This window comes from Apis laboriosa, unplaced genomic scaffold (genome assembly GCF_014066325.1).
Source record: "Apis laboriosa isolate Shangri-la unplaced genomic scaffold, ASM1406632v1 scaffold14687_cov151, whole genome shotgun sequence".
In the NCBI taxonomy this organism is placed as follows: Eukaryota; Metazoa; Arthropoda; class Insecta; order Hymenoptera; family Apidae; genus Apis; species Apis laboriosa.
In genome coordinates, this window is record NW_025221693.1 from 87,197 (window position 1) to 109,349 (window position 22,153).

The following is a 22,153-nucleotide window of genomic DNA, read 5'->3' on the forward strand; positions in this document are numbered from 1 at the left end:
ACGTGTATGGTGGTCGAAATTCGATTCCTCGACTTATTTCGTCGCATATGGCGATGAAAAAAATTTGTTGTGACATCCTTCGCCACTGGAAACATTGTGGATAATCCAGTGACCAAATTTGGAAACAATGTTCTTAATGTTAACTAATAAAGTGTACGGAATATTCCTTTGTACGAGAGTGCGGAATATTTCTTTGATCGAATGTAATGAGAGTGAAACATTAAATTTTAAATGTTTCGAATTCTTTTTTACTTTGCCGAAGATTAGAATATTGTGTATAATGTATATGTGTATAGATTATGTGTATATTCTATATGTGAGATATATGGATAGTTTATATATATATATATATATATTATTAAAGAGAAGAGAGTGCGAGAGTTGATTCTTTTTTTGTTATTCTAAGAAACGTAGTCTTTTGGAAAATCGTATTGTAACTTACATTGTAAGAATTTTTTTTCCTCCTCCCCTCTCCCTCCTCCTCTCCCTATTGTATCAGAATTAAAATTCTATAAGTTCATGTGATGACATAGGATATATATCTTTTGTATAGCATATTCTAGATTTCTAAAGGGATCTCCGATATTTCATTCAAGGTAAATTGGTTAATGTCATTTTAATCTATTGAATAAAGATGAGGGAACAAATAATGGATAGTTTATTTGTATTTTTTAATGTTTCAAAATTGACATATATATATTGTTTTAAAAATATATATATATATTGTTTTAAAAAAATAAATTAAAAGTTAAAATTGTTGATTGAGTTTGATAAATCCTGCCTTGAAAATAAATAAAGATTATTTGAGAAATTCAATGAGGAAGATAAAGCGATCGATTGATTAATTGGATATATAATATAATGTTATTTCTATTATAAATGATCGTACAAAAGGAGGTAAAATAACAGATTTTAAAACAGTCAATACAATTTGTATTAATGCGATATTCACGATAGATATACCGTCTGGTTCGTTTCAATGCTCATACACAACTGTCGGAACTTATTATTTCCGCAATCGTGTTAACTTATCCTCGAGTTAATAACATAAAAATATTAAATGCATATAACAATAATATCCAACTTCAATAATTAATAATTTATCATTAAACTGTTATTTTATCTATATAATATTTTTAAAATTATCCCTATATAAATAAAAGTTTTTGTTTTTATTCAGCAAAGAGTAAAACTTTTATATTAGATATAAAATTAATTATTACTAAGATTTAATAATAGATATATTTAAAGATTTATCATATTCTTTACATGATATTTTTTTTAATTGATATTTTTTTTTTTTTTTTTATAAAAATAATTTATTTACTTAGCATATATTCACAAGATATCTTAATCTATTTTAAGCTGCTTTATTGCGTTATAAAACACGTAATTAATTATAACATTAAAAACAAATTTAAAAAGAAATTTTTAGAAATAAATATAAATACAAACTTTAGAAAAACTGAAAATACGTTAAATTGTAAAATACGTATTAAATATATGCCAAAAATTATAACAATGTCTTTACGCTAACATTAAAAATGAAGAAACATTATACGAGTGGATAATAGGATACATAATAAATCTTGTAGACACTGTCTTTTTTCATATTCACGGTTACAGTTACTGTGAGTAATAATTATTCAAATGTTAGTGGTTCTGACAATTTTCTGACAAGTGCTTCTAAATCTAATTTTAAGGAACAATAAGTTGATTGAGTTCTTCTAGATTCTTGGCCAAAACTTGCTATGTTATTTTATAATCAAATAAATCAGATTAACTATTCGCTGAGTTATTATACAATGGTATCTTTGCAAAATCTTCTTGATGTGCATCTTAATTAATTATTTATACATCTTTGTCTACAAATTCTTATTGCCAATGTAATAACATTAAAACTAATTAATTCATTATTTCAATTATTAATCATTTGATTATCATGACTGATTATCCATTCTTTGCATTTATACATTGTCAAAATGAAATATAGAATATTTCTATTCCTTAAATTTGAATTTCAAACAATTTTTACAATATTTTCTTCGAATTTAAACTCACAAAAAAAAAAAAATTAAATGAATATTCTATTTACATACGTGATAGAAGATAATCAGATTCTAATATTTTCTATTATAAATCTGATTAAATATACGTCACTTTCATCGAACTTTTTCTTCATTTTTTTTTTTTTTTAAATAATCGATACAATTATAATACTACGTAATACTACACTAGTAAATAAAATACTATATTGGAAGAAATTCGTTACAAGCATGAATGAAATACAAATTTAAAGAAAAAAGGGGAGAAAAAAAAAGATTGCATTGGAGTAAAGATGTTAAGTGTTAATCTCGCTTCAATCGAAAGTTTCGCATAAAGGTCGCGAAACGTGAATGACACTATTTATAACAATCTAAAAGAAGAGCAAATGTATTGGTATTTTAAGCATTAACCTAATTCCCGTATTTTGAGCGGAAAATCTGATCTAATCATCGCTGCAATAACGAATACATAAATAAGCAATACAAAATTGAAATACACAGTTATCCTCGTCGAAACGTTGCTTCGAATTCTAAAAACATTTCGAATAAATACAAGCAAACCAGATTCCCGACATTTTTACGTAATTAAACGATCATCTCGATGGATAGAGATTAAACAGAGCTCGTGTAACCGTAACTAATTAGCCCCTCTCTCTTCTTTCTTCTTTTTTTTTTTTTTTTTTTTTCCTAGTTGATTCAGTTGTTAACGAGTCCATTCATCTAGACGGCCGCCTATAAATCCATCCAGCCCCGACACAGGAATCGGGAATTGGAATTCGAACGGGACAACAGAGAGCTTTCTTACGGCCAGAAAATCAGTGAGTCTATTTTCGAGTCGTGGCGGCAAGCATCGAAATATTTGAAGAAGTGTTGCTAAACCGTGCTCAATGAACTCAATGGATTAAACCTTCCGTTGGCAGATATAGGAGAAACAACAGCATTGCCAACTAATCCCGCTACGTGATTGTTGGTTAATGATTCCTCGCTGTTCGATCATTGAATAATTATTTTGTTGATTGTACGATAGAGAAATTGAGAAGGTGAAGGATCAAGAGAGAAATGTCGATTCATTAACACCACGACAAATGGTGAGATGGGGTAGAGTGGTTTCGATGCACGTTGAATTGAATTTTATTATAGAATAATATTTTTGCTATCGATAAAATAAAGTAAAATACTTGTATAATGGTTTTGTATTAACTTTTGGTTATTTCATTAGTCATGCTTATGGAACTTTATATTAGAAACTGGATGGAAAATATATGTATTTTATTAGCATTCAATTGAGATTTAGAGAATGAGTCACGAAGAAATGAGATCATTTCGAATAATTCATAAATCATTTATTGTATATATGATTTGGTATTATTAATTTTTCAATTTTATTCTTTTTATTCTTATAATCATGTATTTTTTAATGTATTAATCGATGCAGATTATTATTATAGAAAATTGTTAAGCTACTTATTATAAAAAAATTATAAATTTATAAAATATTTTAACTTAATTTCATAAGATAAACAGAAGTGTATCGTTCTTTGTCTTTCTTATGGTAAGATTTATAAAAATAAATGGCCCTGATCCATGGCCATTTAACGAACTATTATTGTTAGACATGTCATAAAAACAATCTTTTTTTAACTCAACGACAATCTTACGATCTACATTTCTAATAATATTTTTCGTTAATCGTTGTATCGATTATTGAATTAAATTATCAACAGTAGATTTGAGTTTAATAAATGTGAAATTCAATTAAAACACATCAATGATCAAAATATCAATAAAAAAAAAAAATATCGATTTGCTATTGCCATCGTTCGTTTTTGTATTTTTTTTTTTTTTACTAATCTTCTTTATACACATACAAATAGATTTCAAAAATTCTATTCCATTTTATTCTATTGATATCCATCAGGAATTTTCATTCTCAATTTGGTATTGAAGTTGCAAAAATTAATTTTAAGGATAACTCTATCTTTTAAATGAATTTACATTCTAATGTATTCGCAATGAAATATTTTATTGACTCATTAATGTTAACGACACGATATTGATATGATTTTTATCATATATGGCCTAAAAATAATAATCAAAAACAATTTAATTATTATAATTAAGAAATAATATTATGTTATAAATATAATGAATATTTCATAAATGTTCATAAATGTATGAAATGAGGATAATAAATAATATATATATTAATTTCATTTTGAAATCTTAATCCTCAAAAGCTATGACGCGTGAAATTTCACTCCAACTAAATATTATTTTCGTACAACTTGTTTTGACTATAATTATACCGATAGTATACTCACATTACACATGTCATGGAAGTGTTAAATACGACAAGTGCGGGGAAAAAAAAAAAAAAAAAAGAAAATCAAATTAAATGAATTACGAGCGAGGATAAGCAAGCGTCATAAGCGATGTAGATAAAGACAAAATAAAAATGCGGTTGTTATGAATTTCGCAGACGACTCTTCCGTGAATCACTTTCGCGTTTACATAATGTTTCCAAGAAATCGCATATCGGAAATAAAATCCTTTGTTTAGGAAGTTTTAAATGTAAACGAAATGATAATGATAAAAATATACAAGGGTACTGGATTATAAGTTCAAAATATAGTGTAGTTGAAATGTTTGGTATTTAATATCTGAAAATATTGATTACTTGAAACACGAAGTATTTCATTTAAAATATTAACAGTATATTTCGAGCAATTATTATTCGTGATAAATTTATTTAGATTAAAAATTATTAATATTAATTAGTATATCTAGAATATTTATAATAATGAGATAGCACAATATTGATTGTTGAAGCACTAACAATAATTATCGGTACTCTGACTTAAAATACTCGATATATTAACATTTTAAAATATTTTGCAAATACATTACATTATTATGATATACATATATATATATTTCAATTCGATACATATATTAAATTACAAGTCTAATTCTTTATTTTTAAAAAATTGTAATTGTAAAATTATAGAAATTATAGAAAAAATTTGGCGAATGTAATAAAAATTCGTTGAACGATGAAAGTGTGAACGTCAAACTGGCAATGGACGAGCAATCTCTAAATTGAAATTAGACCGTGAAGCAATGCAAACAGAAAAGCGCAAAAGTGTAGCGCCGAGAAAAACGGCAACTTCAACGGTACTACATTTGGCAAATCGTCAAAAGTTCTTTAACCTTTCGGGGCAAGGTGGAGAAAACGGCTTCATATATACGAGATAATAAAGCGACAATACAATATTCAATTAAGATGGAAATGAAAATAGGAAATAGATAAATGACAACTGGACAAAGGTTTACGGACTCTCAAATGCGAAATAATTTTTGTCATTAATAATTATAGGTTTGCTTTGATGCTTAATTATCTTTAGAAATCATTAAACGTTGCAAAACAAAACTTTCGACCGATTATGCATGCAATAAACTTTCTTAATACAGTATAATGAATGGAATAACGATATTATGCAAGTAGTTAACGAAATTTCATGCAAATAGAATCTTACCCTACATTCGAATAATCAAAGGATTTATTTATATTATAGATAATAGTAAAAATAAAATTAGCTTAACTATTTTTTAAATTTGAAAAATGTTTTATAAGTAATATAAATTTTAATTACAAATATTCTTGATATTCTTTCAAATATTTAATTTTTGGAATGGAATTTTAAATATTGTTCTAATTGAAGCATTATATGTGTAAAACTTATTTATTCCAAAATATTAAAGTAAAAATATTCAAGTGAATATTCTGTATAATAAAAGTATATGTAATTAATGTAGAGTTAGTATCAATAAAATTTTATCAAGTTATAAAAAAAATTCCTACTTCATATATCACCAGCAAAAAGCATCAAATAATTCACTTTATTCGTTGCGTTAGAATATACCTATTCGTTCCTTTTTTAATCCATTATAACTAGAAAATAATATAATTTTTATATACGTAATCATACATCATCTTCATATGATAATATAGAAACATAGAAGATATAAATTTTTGTCAAAAAAGATCAATAATTTTTTTTTAAAAATAAATATAACAAACACTACATAGAAATCTGTTACACGAAAAACTTTTTTCTCTATTTTACTTAGTTAAAAATTTATAACAAAGAAATATTTAAAAATTTACACGATTAACAACACTGTAAATTCCTTTCTCTATATCCTTTTATACAATATTTCTCACCATAACTTTTTAATTACGTAAAATAAAAGAAATATTATTTTAAGCCTATATAATAACAGCTAGATAAATAGAAAAAAAAATTAATTATTCTACTCGAATAAAATAATAAACACTCTTCCTTTTTTTATTCCCAAAATATTTTGCACTCTAAATAAATTGAAATCATATCTACATCTGTTGTAATTTTAAAAAAAAATCTTATAACACTTTTTCCATCCTCTATAATGAAAAATATCGCGTCTTTGTAATTCGAATACGATTGCATCCATTATACAATGTCGATGGGGAGAATTTAATCCGGAAATCGAGGAATCGGAGGGTAAATGGGAGAAGAGGAAAGGCAGAATTCGTATTCTCCGCGCGGGATTCCCCGTTCGCGTGTCGCTCAAAGTTAAGTATAAACGTCTCGTGACGGCCAAATGATTCGAAAGCGGAATGGTCGAGCATGTGACGAGGCCCTCGTGGTCACTCACGTGCTATTCATAACCTGAACTCGAGACGGCTCGTTCCGCACGCAGTTTTCGACGAACGAGAGACGCCTCATGGTGACCCTCAACAAGCGCATTCTCACGTGTATCGAGATTTTAACCTTTCCTATTCCTGCGCGCGATGTTGCGAATATCACGTTTGTTCCATGCAACATTGTTCTACCTTTTTCCTTTAACGTTCGAATTTTTTTTTTTTTAGCTTTTCGATCAGAAAAAATAATCTTTGCTTTGTATAAATTTATAACGTATTTGGAAAAACGATGGAGAAATAATTGAAATACGAAAGAACAATTTTTATTATGTAAAATTATTTTTCTTAATGTATAATTTTATGCGAGGAATGAAAAGTAATTCTTCTATCATATTTCTATCACATGTAAGTTATACTATCTTATGAAGAAATGTTATTATTATAACGTTGTAAATAATATATTTTAATTATTAATTTGATATGAAAGAAATAATGATTGGGTATATTGTTATAATAATAGATATTTCTAAGATCAATGATAGGTTTAAATTTTCCCGAAGAATTCCTGGAATTATATATATAATATGGATATAATATGGAATACGTGACAAGATATTTTAATAATTCGTGCTAAGATAGAACCAGATTTCACGATTTAAGATAAGAGAAAAAGAATTTAAACGATATTAATTAAAATCATCTCATTATAAATCATCTCATGAGAAATAATTATCGAACCTATATATATATTAAATTAGTTGATTTCTGACTAAATAAGATATAATAACAGGTATAAAAGTATCGTACATTGATATGCTTCTAAGCAGATGTCTTCTCGTGTTTTTTCTTCACGATGGCAAGATATCGGTTTAAATAAGGGTTTAAGGTTACGACCTAATTTTCTTCGACAGGTGCACTTGCCACGTGTGGCCAAATATTTTTACATAAGATTTAGAGGAGTAAATCACGGCCACACGATGCAACGAATATTAAAACAGCAAATGTCGAAGCAAAAGGTATTGAAGCAACCAATGTTGAAATAACGAATTTCAAAGCAAACAGCATAAGAGTAATAAAAATTAAAAAAATGATCTTTAAACCTTATCCTTATCTCAAAAAGAATGTTATATAATAAAAATGAGTTTTGAAATATTAGTTGTTGAAGTAAACGAATAAATACGAATATTGAAACAATGAGAATTGAAGCAAAGAATAAATGATAAATGTTATTTTTTATAAATTTTGTAATAACACTTTCGTTAATTTTTTTTTCTCTCATGAATAGCATAAACAAGACAATAAATATTCAAATTAATTCATATAATTGGAACAAGTATTTCTGTTCTCTGATTTCAATTAGAAAAAATACTTGGAAGAACGGATAAATGATGCAATTCAAGTATGGAGAAAAAATTCAAGAAACACGAATATGCAAGAAAAAATTCGTTTTATAAGATAATCTTAATATTATGGAAGGAGGTTGTTTTTTTTCATTTAGAAATTATTGCATTAAGCTAACATAACAAAGTGACATCTCTGAATAAAAGTGAACGAGATGTTTTGCAATAATTCACAGTTTTAAAAGATAAGTCGTAAAAAAAAATAGAAAAGCGAACAAAATAGAAAATTAATTATTATTTACACTAATTACCAAGCTATATGTGACCATGGAACGTGACAAATTTGACAAATTTTCTATCATACTTTATAATTTTTATTTCTCCTCAAAATTGCTTCTTTTTATTTTATTTTTAAATATTTAAAAATTAAGATTCATATCATATTACAAATATAAGTTCTTTCTAAAAAAATTGTTTAAGATTTTCAAATTGTGATAAATCAGATTCGAAGTTTCCAATGCAATTCTTTCCATTTTATTCACTTTCAATATTTTCTCTGCTCTCTTAATCGAATTCTTCCTCTTCCTATAATATTAAAATACAGATATTATATTTTCAATATAATAGCTTTTTAATTTTTTATTAATGTCACTTAATGTTACATTAATTTTCCAAAGATACTAATTTGCAAACTTTCTAATTTTGACCCATGATTACTCACGAAAGCATCACTTTTATTTATCCTTTGCAAATAATTTCTCTTTCCTCCTCCTCCTCCTATCTCTTTATTCTCGTTTTCAGATCATTAGACTCACGTAACTTCCTCACCTACATTCATCAAAAATTCTTCTCTTTTCCTTAGCATTCTAAAAAAAATTCCTCTTACGCTTCGAAACTCTGTATCCCTTCCGCAAAATCGATTTTCTCAATAAGGATCCTTATTCATTGAAACGTTCGTTCAAAACGAATAGGGATCCTCGCGATAAAAAGTAAAAGGAATCGATTCAATCGACGTCACGATACACTAAATCTTCTTTGCACGCTTACACAAACGAGATATGCGTGGTTATGCACACGTTACGCACACTTCTGTCACACAAATCGTCATACGTAACGCACGCAAACTCGCACTTTATTTCCTGCGGCCTCCGAGCTCGATTACGTAATACACGGGAACATCGAGAAGGTCTACGATCTGCAACACGTGTGCTATGACGTTCAGACACAGAAGCATAGTAGTCGTAACCGATGTAAAGTTCCGCCTTTTCCTCTTTATTCGAACGTGGAATTCTGATATTCCACTTCGAGATAATTCCACTCAGAATTTTTCGCAATTTTCAGATAAATAATATTTACTCGTGTAATGAGCGAGTAATGATTACGTGTGTAAGCGTTACGTTAAGTGATCTTAACTTGTGAGAATTACGTCAAGCGTTACGCGTATTGATTTTTAAAAAACATTTCTTTTTTTAAAATGGGAAATTTATTGTGTGAGGAATAAATTTGAATAATTGAATTGCGATTACGGTGAATGCGTTTGATATTTCGCAGTGGCTAATCGTATAGTTTATGTTTTGAATACTGGTATTCGGATTGATTGAAATATTAGCAGTTTAAAAGATATATGTTTAGGTTAGATACAATAGTCAAATATGAAATACCGATACTCTAAACGTTTGGTATATGGAATACTGATATTTAAAGATATATGAACGTGATATGTAATTCTTATGTAATTCTTATGTAATTTTTAAAATATTTTTGTATTAATTAATAATATTAATTATCGTGATATTGAATATTTAGAAAACAGATATATTTAATAATTAATATTATAATTAGAATATTAGATCTACAAAATATTCGATATTTAAATAGTAATATGAGAATTTTATTAATTCTATTAATAATTACATGTAGATATTTATTTATAATATTAAGTTTACGAATTATTTATAAAATTTTATATAGAATATTGATTTCATTTATTAATCACTATTTAGATTATCAGAATTTAAAAACTCCTCATCTTAAGCTAATCTAATCTAATTATAATTTATAGAACGAAATCAACAATAATTTTCTGTAATATTTCTATAAAATTTGCAAAATTTATTCAGATCCTATAATATACTTATATATATTACAAGATAATTATATATAAATATATTTTATATTTTATAAACATTCTAACTATTCTATTATTCAACTATTACATTATTATCCGTTAAAAGAAAAAACGTAGCTAATTTCTCCGGAAGAAACTTCGTTGCTGTGCTTTGCACGTCACGTTAGTTATTCGAGAATCGATATTAAGGTGCGAGACTCGGCTTGTTACGTAATAGACAACGTGGCCCAACTTTCAGGGCACGTGTGTTCACGCATATTCATTCTCATTCCTACTATTTTGTCAATGTTATACTTAGCACCTCTTTATACGCTCTGCATATATATACTGAAACTTTATAACTAATTGACAAAGACCATTTGTGTTACAATCTTGGAAAATGTGATTATTTTTAAATGTATATTCCTATGTTATTTCTTTGTCTCATTAATCAAATATTTAAATGATATACTCGATTACGTGCAGATACTTTCAACTCTATGTAACTTTGTGAACTGAATGATTTACGAATGTTGCTTCGAAATTTTTTAATCTGTCAAAATTTTTCCATATTATTTGATGTATAAAAATTTTAATTTTTATTATGATTATTTTAATTATTATGATTATTTTTTAAAGTATAAATAATTATCTCATAATAATAATATCCTAATTTTAAAATATTCGAAAATAATTGAAATCCACAAAAAATATACAATTTTATAACGAAAATATAAATAGTATTTAAATTATTACAAAATATAAGATGAAAGCAAATTCATATAAAATGAAATAAAAATATATTATAAAATAAATATGAAGCAAATACAAATATAAATAAATAAATAATATAAGTATAAATATAAATATAAATAAAAATATAATTTTTAATGATTATTTCAAACAAATATCTTTAAAATTAAATATAGAATATAAAATAGTATAATAAAACATTAATAATGTAAAATAAAAAAAATTTTAAACAAATTTTTGAATAGAACATTCTTTAAAATCAAATAACTTATTCCGTTTTTATTATTATTATAAAAGTATAAAATTTTATAAATTTTTAATCTATAAAAAATCTAATTGCAATCTAAAAACATACAACATTTCATTTAATATATAATAGTAACAGTGCTATTTCTAATTTATAGAATATGAATATAAATAGGATAAGAAAAGGTAATCTCTACGCCTAGTAGTACGAGTCAATAATTGTGTCCACTCATAGGGGTTAGCTAGCATAGAACGAAAAATTTATATACAATACGTATATAATATGATTGTTTGTCATTAAAAAAAAAATTATATTTTATATGAATATATTTTTTTCAATATATGTTGCATATTTTATTTAACTTTGAATAATTTATTGAATTCGGATTATATCGAACTAAATTGATATGAGTTACAATAGCTTATGAGTTATAATAGCTAAAATATTCACACACTTTTTGTACTTTTGTACTAATTTGATATCTTTATTTACCAATCTATCTCTTATAATTATCTCTAATTTCAAAAAATCTAACTCTCTTTACAAAAACAGTCATAAAAACCGATTTAAAGTTTGGATTTTCCACAGAAATAATTCTATTATTTCTCTACTATTCGTAAAGGATCAAAATAATTTGTAAGTAAGCAAACTATTTATATATTTTTTATAACAGCATTCATTCGTAAGTTCGAGCAGGACAACGATCAAGGCGCAACGGCTGCTTATTGATTCACCCCCTCTCCCTCTCCCTTTCCTCTCTCTTTTTCTCGTCTCCGTGGATCTTTGACCTCCCAAAGAATGTATCATAGAGTAAAAAAGTGAATGTCAAGGGTTGCGGATTCTTGGCTAGTACACAATTTTGGAATGGGGATACGAAACGGTCAACTCTCGCTCCGATCGACCATAGGAAGTGAATAAAAAAATCCATTTAAGAATACGACGAGAGCAAAAAATATACAATATATTTTCTATGGTATTTATAAATTTTATTTATTTTTTAATAAAAAAAATTTGTTTTATATATTTATTCTATTTATACATGAAACGTTATTTCTTTTAAACGATTAATCTAGCTGCGTCTATGTAAATTAATTGAAATGGAGACTAAATGACGAACAAAATATCAAGAGAAATGGGATTTTTGATAAGAGATATAAATTAAAAAGAATAAAATGAGAATATACGAATTAAAAGAGGAAGATGCATTCTTATGAAATATATATTAAAATTGGTGAAATTATGATTTTAGCGAATTGTAAAGATATGTAGATTTCTTTTTATATAAGTTTCCCTTAAAAATGTGAATGTCCCTTAAAATTCTTGAGAGTACTTTACATTGAGAATAATTAAAAAAAAAAAAAATATCTTTAAAAAAGTAGCTAACAATAATCGCTAAACAATAATCGCATTTGAAATCTCGAACTTTATTTTCTAAAATTCTATTTTCTAATACTTCTATATTTTGAGATTTGTGGTGAGTTTATTAAAAATTATACTTAATCGATTCTTGAAATTTAAAATAAATTTATTTGTATTAAGCAAAACATTATATCAATTAGATATATCAAAAGAATTTTATTCTAATTCAGGAATAATAATTCTATGAGAAGAAAGATATCCTACGAAATCATTCGTTTCGTTTTATTTTGTCTGAGGAAATAGAAGAAAAAAATCGCAATATGAGTACAAATTTAAGTATAATATATATATATGAAAAGTACTTAAATTAGATACATACTATAAGCATAGGCTATAAGAGATGATTCATACAATTGAGATGAATCGTTTTTTTGTTAAAAGAAAAAAATAAAAAAAAAATAAATAAAAATAATACAAGTAATTCAATCAATTTATGAAAAAAATAAATAATTTTCCAATTTTTCTAAAGTAAAATTATATTTTAATTGCAATTATCCAAGTCATTTTTCAAGCGAATCAATAAAAAAAAATAGTAATAATAAAATATATTAAAATAATTTTTAATATATTTGAATTTTTCAAAATATTATAATATTTCTATAACTATTATATATTTTTTTCATTATTTTTCATTTCTTTATATTTTGTTATGAAAATAGCGAAAATAAATTTGAAAAAGTTAATTTCTAATATAATTCTTAATTACAATTCACAATATTTTACTTTTTTAAAAAAAACAATATGTTTTATTATGAAATTTAAAATATTTTATGAAATATTTGTATTTTGATTATCTACCTATTCTAATATTGAATATGAATAATATAAAAAAATATAACATTAGTATTATAGCATTAATTTACTAGAAAAGAATTCTATTACAAAATGACTGTTAATCTTTTTCTACAAGTATGTATACATATATACACAAGTATTACAAATAGGTATTATATATATACGTATTACATTTTGTATAAATATAAATATGTTAATAATAAGTCAATGTTATAGTACTAATTCTAATGCTATAATATTCTTTTGAAAGTTAGATATTAATAAAATTTATTATGTAATATATATTATAAACAACAAAAAATATTTAAAATAATATAATAATAAATTTCAATAAATTTTATAGATTCTTTCTAGATTTCTAAATTAATAGGTTATATCAATATGTATATATCATAGTATAAATATATAATTTATAAATTATTTATTTTTTATTTAGTCAATGATTAATGATCAAAAATAATATAAAATTTTAACTTCCTTTCATATCATATAATAATAATGTTGAATTATTCATGAACTATTAAATATCGAAACATTGTATAATAAATTAAGCAATCGATAACTTTCGAAAAAAATATTTTCTATGATATATCTTAACTTTTAAGAAAAATGGAACGGAATTCTTTTCAGACATTTCTACAATTTTCTTATGATCAATCATATATATTTTATAGAATTATAAAAGAAAAACACGAATAAAAAAATTAATATTAATTTTTCAATCATTACACGTATTTTTTAACGTCTTTTGTAGCGATAAAACGCGCATGCGTCAAATATTTTAAACTTGTATATAAAATTATACATCAGGTTTAATAACTGATGATATTCTAACCAAAACAAATAAAGCATAATTAAAATCTTAAATAAAATAAAATAGAAACTATTAATATATTTAAAATATAAAATTTCTTTTTTTTTTTTTATATATTTCATACAGATATTACCTTTTTTCTAGTTAGATACACAAAAGATCTATTACGCAATTTCAAAAATAAATTATGATTAACAAAATACAAAAAAGATATATTCAATTTGCTTTTTTTTATTCACAATAAACACAAAAATATAAAAAAATTTTTTTTTTTTACTAAACTAAATGCACATTGAAATCGCGCGAAATTACTCATTACATATAGCCACGTTTTCAAGATTGCATTTAAGAAACTACCTAAATATTAGATGACTGCATAAATTTGACATGCGATTTAGGTTGCGAACTGTGCTCCACCTACATTTATATTTTCGTAAACATCGATTATCTAATAATCTGGATTCTTTTATATTAATGATTATAAATTATTTATTTATAATATTAAATATGAAATAAAAAGATAAATGATAATACATAATGTCAAAAACATGAACAAAGAAATTTAAAAAGAATATTATAAAATTTATATATATATATATATATATATAAATAATCTATTATAGTATATAATCTATGATATAATTTGCAAATCGCAAAAAAACATTTTAGGAACGTCATCAATACGAAAAAAATAAGATAACAATAAAAATAATGTAATTTTTTCTTGGGAAATGCAAAATAAAATGCAAAAAAATAAATATAGAAGAAAATATCTTACCTAATAGTATACGGAAATATCTAACAATCAAATATAAACCCTCATAACCTTATCGGATGAAGATAACCTAAACTGAACTGATAAATGAAACGTGATGTATAAGCAAAATACTCAAAAAATAAAGAAAATTAATAAATAATAAATATAAATTCTACAAAAATATTAAAAAAAAATACATTTGATTATTGCCAAAAGTTTATTATCATTCTAACCTAGTATGCTTACATATTTTTACCATTCGACTGTGGATAAAATTAAATATCAAAATAAATATATTTTAATCTAAACTAGATTATCAAGAAAATAAACTAGTATTGCTAAGCTCGATTACCAAACCAAGAATAATATACAAGAAATTTATGAAAAAATTAATTAAAAACATGTGTTTTAAATACATAAAAATGAATTCCAACAATAATAGATTTTTTTTTTCTATTTTTCTTAATATGTAGGTCATTGTATTTATTAATTATAAAAAATTGATTTGTATAAAAAAGAAATAAAAAATACAATTCTTTTTTATCTTTCAATAAAATTCTGTATATATTCACAATACCGGATACCACCATCTTTATATCCCGTTTCTTATTCGGTGACATGCGATTGAAATAGTTTATTGATATAATCTATTAATCAATCTGATTTCTAAAAGTCTTCATAATATGTTTCTTTACATTGTTTGTAATTTCTTTAGTTTTTCCGAGATATCTATCATTTATCAAGAACTTTTAGTGTCTCAAAATTTAGAATATAACTCTCGCGGGCTAAATCTTTCAAAAACAAAACGCACTTCGCTTTAAGATTTGAAACATTGCAATGATAAACACGAAAGTATCCTATGAAAAATAATTCAAAACAGAGGTTATAAAAGAACACGCGGTACACGAATAGCAATACTTATAGTATATAGTTTTTGCACTAGAGTTTACACTGAATATATTACAGAGTTGGGTATAGATGGAAGCAGCGTATTAAAACGGGTTATCGACGACGAAGATACTTCGACAATCGAGAAAAACAGGCTTTAATACGAGAAAATAGCATCGCGTAACGTACCGTAAATTTGCGTGTAGAACACTTGCTTTAGCTAGATACATTTCTACGAAGAAGGAAAGTCATGGAGGATGCACGGATCGATGACTGGCTGGGAAACGGTCCCGGACAGAATGGCAAAATTCGCTGGTAATATCGCGCACTGTCACCGAATAAAATGGACTATTTGTAACCTCGTTTGACTATGCGATAATTGTCCCGTGCCCTTGTTTATCATAACGGGAACGCATTTTTTGTTGCCGGACAAAAAAGATAGCGGGACGATATGTCATGATCAAGAAAAATGTTTTCTGAAAATTATTTTACAATTTCGAAAAATGACCTCGAGATTATGCAAGAATCACGATTACGGATAATAGTCAAGATGTATACATTTGATATTACGTAGATAGAATAGCAATTCACAAATGGAATGTTCTACGATAAATATCTAAAAACGAGTTGTGATTAGCAACGTTTATTTCCGATAATAGATCAATGACTAGACTGAGAACATGCGACCACGAGATGCATTCGAAGGTTTCGAAAGCATGCACAACGTTAGACATACACGACATTCGTGTGTTTCTCAATAAATTTCATCGATAAGAAACACTCACTGCCAATGCTGAGAGTTCTCCATCGTGTTTTTCGCTTAGAACCCTTCTTGCCCATTTCTTGCGAAGACCGAGCTGGTCCTCCTCCCTTCTGTCTCTCGTCTCCCCTGCGATCTCGGCCAACCTTCTAGAACGACAGCTCCACCAAAACCATGTTGATCATGATTGATCTTGCCACTACCTTCGCGGTAGCATTTTATGAACTATCCACCGACCAGTGTATCCCGCGTTACTAGTCTTTTTGAGAAAAAAAGCTTTGGAACGAAACGAACCAACAAACGAGGCCTGCTCGTAGCAGAAGACAACTCTAATACGTAATCCGCGCCGCACGAATAGCGACCGCATACTGCTGTCCCCACCTCACCCCTCCCTGTTGGTCCCCACCCTTCTCGCACTGATCCCCTACCACTGCTTGTGTCATATTCGATATATCGCGCTATATGTTCAATTTCTAATCATATTTCTACGATTTGAAAAGATTTTTTCATAAGAAATATATACACATGATATTTCTAAACTAAATTATAATACAGGAGTATATAGATATTGAATGTCATACAAATTTTCAGCAATAAAACTAATTAAAAGTTTAAACTTTAAGGCTAAAACTTTTTGAATAGGAGCCAATTGTCACATGCGCAATAGTTTAATGATTCTGTGTCACGATTGGATGTTGCCATAGTAACCAGAGTAAGCTTTTACCCGCCATTTTATCCGGCTTCAGACATATTAAGGTATGATCTTTTTTGTATACTTTTAAAATTTTTTTTTAAATTCTATTCATTCTAATAATAGTGGTTAATATTTTCGAGAAAATTATTTTATGAATTTATTATTTTCTTATTTAAATATATAAAAAAAAATAAATATATTTCTTCATTTTTTATTTTTATAGGTTAAGCAAATTTATTCATAAAACGAAAATGATGAAAATATTATCATTGCATGAATTCGATGTTCCTTCCTCCGATGAATTGGCTACTGTTGCACTTATAGAAGATGTTTTACATTATTGTGAATATGAAAACCTAACAGATGAATTGCAACCCTTTTTTAAATATGTGCGAGAATATCCCGAGATTTCTATTACTCCTGATATTCTTGCCACACGTGAAACGGCACATACTATTTGTGCTGATGATTTATTTTTGCCAGTTCATGATAGCATTTTTAAAAAACTTGCTAGCATATGCAGAGAAAAAGGATTTATTGAAGCTGTCTGTTTGGCTGCATCTGCAGAACCACAGGAAGTGACACCAATTTTGCATTGGATAGCTACGAGGTATCAATAATAATTAATATTTAAGATTTTTTATTTCATTTTTATTTAAAATATTTCTTAATTTAAAATTTAGACTTAAATGGATGTTAGATATAATGGATAAAGGAATATATCAAAAAGAAATTTTGCCAACTTGTGGATCTGGATCAATTGCTGATATTGTTCATACAAGGGATTGGGAAACATCTCTTGTAAGATTGTATTGATATAAATGATTTGATATTTTTATAATATATATTAAAGTTTTTGTGATAATCTTTAGATTAGATGTCTCTCTTGGCATCCACATTGTACACGACTGGCAGTAGTCACAAGAGATGACCGTATACGTATTTTTTCTCAAGGAATATCAATGGTACCAATTTTAAAACATAGTGCTCAAAAATCTGTTTGCTGTATAAGTTGGAGGCCACTTGCTGGCAAAGAATTGGCCGTGGCATGTCATGTAGGAGTCTTGGTTTGGACAATAGAATTAGGAGCAGCTAGTAATTTTCTTAGTCAAGCAATATTATTAAAACAAAGAAATCATGCCCCTGTAACAAGTGTTGCATGGCATCCACAGGGTGATCTATTAGTATCTTGTTCTCCTGTGGATACGCGTATGTTTATCTGGGATACTTCTAAAAAAGAAGGTGTTCCGTTGAAACGAATTGGTGGCGACGGATTATGTTTTGTACATTGGTCATCTTGTGGTTTTAGATTATTTTCTGCTACATGTAAAAATATATTTAGGTATAATATTTTCAATATTTGTATTTTTATATAAATTTTATTTTATATATTAATGATTATATGTAGAGTATGGAATACGGGAGCAGCAACATCGTGGCATGCAGATAAATGGACAGTGCCTAATGATCGTGTAGCAGTTGCATGTTTTGGTCCAAATTTAACTTTATTATTTGCGTCAAATGAAGATCCTGGTACGATATTTTCTCTACCTCTGCAAGAAAATATTTTTGACGTCAAAAAGCCTTCTTTTGACGATGCAAAAATGGCAGTACCTCTGATAGATTTAACGAAAGTTAATTTTTCACTGGATGATGATTGTGTTACTGTTGGCGGGAGGATAACTGCAATGGAATGGGATCCTACAGGAAAATATCTTGCTATTCTTTTCCAGGTATATTTTTTTATTTTATTAAACTTAACTTAACTTAATTTTAAAACTTTATCTTAAATTGTATATTTTAATAATAGATTTTTTTTAATTATTTAGGATAGTCCATATATTGCATTAGTTAAAACAAAATTAGGACATCTATCGCGTCTAATTGAGATTAAACCAAGTTGTCTTATTAAAGGATATCCGGGAGAAGTTCCAAATTGTATGAACTTCTATCAGAAATATAAAAATGAATCGGACAATATAGTTTGTTTAACAATTGCATGGAATAGTGGTCGTATTCAACATTTTCCAATAATTGAGAAGGAAAGTGTTCGTACTGTAAATATATGTACTACACCCTTATCACATTCATTTTCGATGAGACACGACATGTACAATTTCAATTTAACCGTTACTTATTGATAACGTTTCTTGTTAAACAAAAAACTATAAAAATTTTAATTATTTAATTATTAATTTTTTTCAAATTTTTTATTTGTTAATAGGATTCAATATAAACGTTTAATTTATTTTATTACATCATTATAAAAAAATAAGAAATCGTTCATTTATATATGATATGACGTTCTTAACTGCCACATAACATTTCGACAGAAATTATATAATACTTCATAATCGATTCGTCAGCATTTCATCTAGAAGAAAAAACATCAGAGACCTGTGTTAAACTCTAATGTGTTAGCTTCCTAACGTATGGGATATACAACACGAAGATTCTCGGGTTCGGTACCTAATTATACAAAGTCACATGCAGAGCGCACGTCTTTCTATTTTTATATCGCTTGACCGAATGCTGAACATCGACACGTATGTACGTATGTGATGGGTCCCGCACTATTTCCAATACGCTTTCCATCCACTTTTACCACTACCAATTCCAAACACAAATTAACCGTTCCATCGTTTTAGAAATCCTGTCGTTCTAAATATACATTTTTTAAATCCAGTTTATCAACTTGGTCTGTCACTTTATTCATGATTTATGAAATATTATATGATATATTGAAAAAATATACTTAAAATTTTTAATATAATTGTTGCATTTCATTTAAAATTGATCAGACAGTCAAGATCATTGAGAAATATTCAAACAATATTTATTATATTAGCAATATATATCTAGTACCATATATTTAATATTTACAATTCGTTATTGTTTCGTCTTTTTACTATACTATTCGATGATTTATTTTAGAAATAAATTTCAGCATTATAAAAAAAATCTTTTTAAAAATCATAAAAAATTAAGATATTTTTATCTAACTTAAAAATTGAATATTAAAAAATAAAATTTTAAAATTTTTAGATAAATAATTGAATTTTAAATCAAGATAATTTCTAATTTCATTTCTAATTACAAAAAGTAATTTCCTATAAGTGACATACCTAATCAATTATCAGTATTAGATAAACTGGTTTTAAAAACTCGAGTTTATTCAGATTATATTATATAGGATCTAGATTATATTATAGAGGATCTAGAAGAGGGGATTAACCGCTTTGAATCCTCACCGATTAAAAATTCGTTAAAACACCTTTTTTTTCTCTCCCTTCTTCATTCTCTCTCTGTTATTGCATCCGTATGGGGTGTACGATCGAAATCCTTTTTCCAGTATATTTATTTTAATGGCAGTCGTACACATGCGGTGACTATGGTACGAACAGAGTTGACAGGTGCCTGGACAAAAAAGCGTGGTCGAGAGCGAGCATAGTATGTATAATGTAAGCATAGAGGGCTGGCAGGCCACATGTGCCACTCTATCACTTATCTACCCGTAATATGACGTATAACTCGACCATAAGATGCAACTGTGAACGCATGTCTATATATGTATGCGTGAATGCAACAGTCAAGATACGTGTATATATATATATAGGAATGAGTAGGAGGATGAACGGACATGTTTCTGTATGTATGTGCTTGGAAGAAAGCATCCGAAAATCGTGATGTCACGAGAATTGCTTTGGAATCATAACAATGCGTTTTGAATAACATTGATGAATTGCAAATGGTCTTTTTTTTCTTTTTATTCTTTCTTGCGTTATCTAAAATATTGTTCTAATAGTTTATCTTGAATTATTATTGTAGATGACATTGGTGATAGTAACAATAATGCTTATGAAATTATACATAAATGAAACTTGGTATATTTAATAAGTGAACTATTAAAGTAAAAATTACAATTAATTGAATAAATTGATTTTTTGGTTGTTTACGTTAATATTTGTCAATGATTTAAGGATATGTAAAGGTAATAATTGTTATTAAATAATTATTTAAATATTTTTGATCTTTTTAGTTATATCAATTATAAAGAATTTTTTATATATTGTTCTTAAAATAGTCTGATAGAAAAAAAAATTGAGTGATATTAAAAATAAATAATAATAAATAAAATAAAAATATGGAAAAATTAGAAAATGTCATAAATCAATTTTTGATACTTAAGATTAATTGGCATCAGAAAAAAAATAATTATAACGTCAATATATTATATATTATAAAATTATTAAAAATAGACATTTCTTATTTTTCTCTATTTTGAATGTAATTTTATTTGTATATATTATAAAATTTATTTGTATATATTATATATAGTATTTTTTCTAATTTTATATTTAAATATTACTAATAAAATATTTATTTTAAAATCATTTTTAAATTGAGCATTTAATTTAATAATATTTAATAATAGTTTTCAAATTCTTCTTTATTTTCAATATAATAACAATTTAAAATTACTTAAATGATTTCAGAACTTCATATAATCTTCAAGCCTCATATATCCAGCATCCTTAAATCAAGAATACCACATTTATATCAAGAATTTAAAAATATCCTAGTATATTCAAAACATGAATTATATTCCCAATCAAGCATATTTACGTGAAAATTCATGATGCAATTGAGGAAGAGGGAAACAAAGAAATCGGTAAAATAATAGTAGACTGTAATAAAAAAAAGGAGTGAACGACTTATCCTCATATGTGCGCGCAAAGCTGTTGTTAATAAGTGACGCGTGTGCGGCAGCTGGTTTTACGTTTTTTGCCTTGCACCCGATTCTCGGGGTTCGAGCGACGAAAGATCGACCTAAGCACCCCCTTCTCTGC

The 22,153-nt window shown here is 26.4% G+C and overlaps 2 protein-coding genes across 2 annotated transcripts in view; one reads left to right on the forward strand and one right to left on the reverse strand.

The window, feature by feature from the left end:
* The window catches only part of LOC122710467, a 53,836-nt gene extending 36,887 nt beyond the window's left edge, over positions 1-16,949 (reverse strand). Inside the window, exon 1 of the mRNA XM_043928335.1 lies at positions 16,635-16,949. Coding sequence (XP_043784270.1) covers positions 16,635-16,689 — 55 coding nt within the window. The 5' untranslated portion in view covers positions 16,690-16,949. The remainder of the gene's footprint in view (positions 1-16,634) is intronic.
* A 319-nt stretch (positions 16,950-17,268) lies between these two features.
* On the forward strand, positions 17,269-20,114 carry LOC122710471 (aladin-like). The gene is made up of 6 exons (XM_043928343.1): positions 17,269-17,365; positions 17,527-17,913; positions 17,987-18,104; positions 18,176-18,645; positions 18,712-19,036; positions 19,133-20,114. The coding sequence occupies exons 2-6, from the start codon at positions 17,555-17,557 to the stop codon at positions 19,442-19,444; spliced, it is 1,584 nt and encodes a 527-aa protein (XP_043784278.1). The 5' UTR covers positions 17,269-17,365; positions 17,527-17,554; the 3' UTR covers positions 19,445-20,114.
* The last annotated feature ends 2,039 nt before the right edge of the window (positions 20,115-22,153 follow it).

Coding starts and splice junctions, on each gene's coding strand:
- LOC122710471 (XM_043928343.1), top strand. CDS start 17,555: ATGATGAAAATATTATCATTGCATGAATTCGATGTTCCTTCCTCCGAT. Junction 17,914..17,986: donor TTGCATTGGATAGCTACGAG/GTATCAATAATA, acceptor TTTAAAATTTAG/ACTTAAATGGATGTTAGATA. Junction 18,105..18,175: donor GGGATTGGGAAACATCTCTT/GTAAGATTGTAT, acceptor GATAATCTTTAG/ATTAGATGTCTCTCTTGGCA.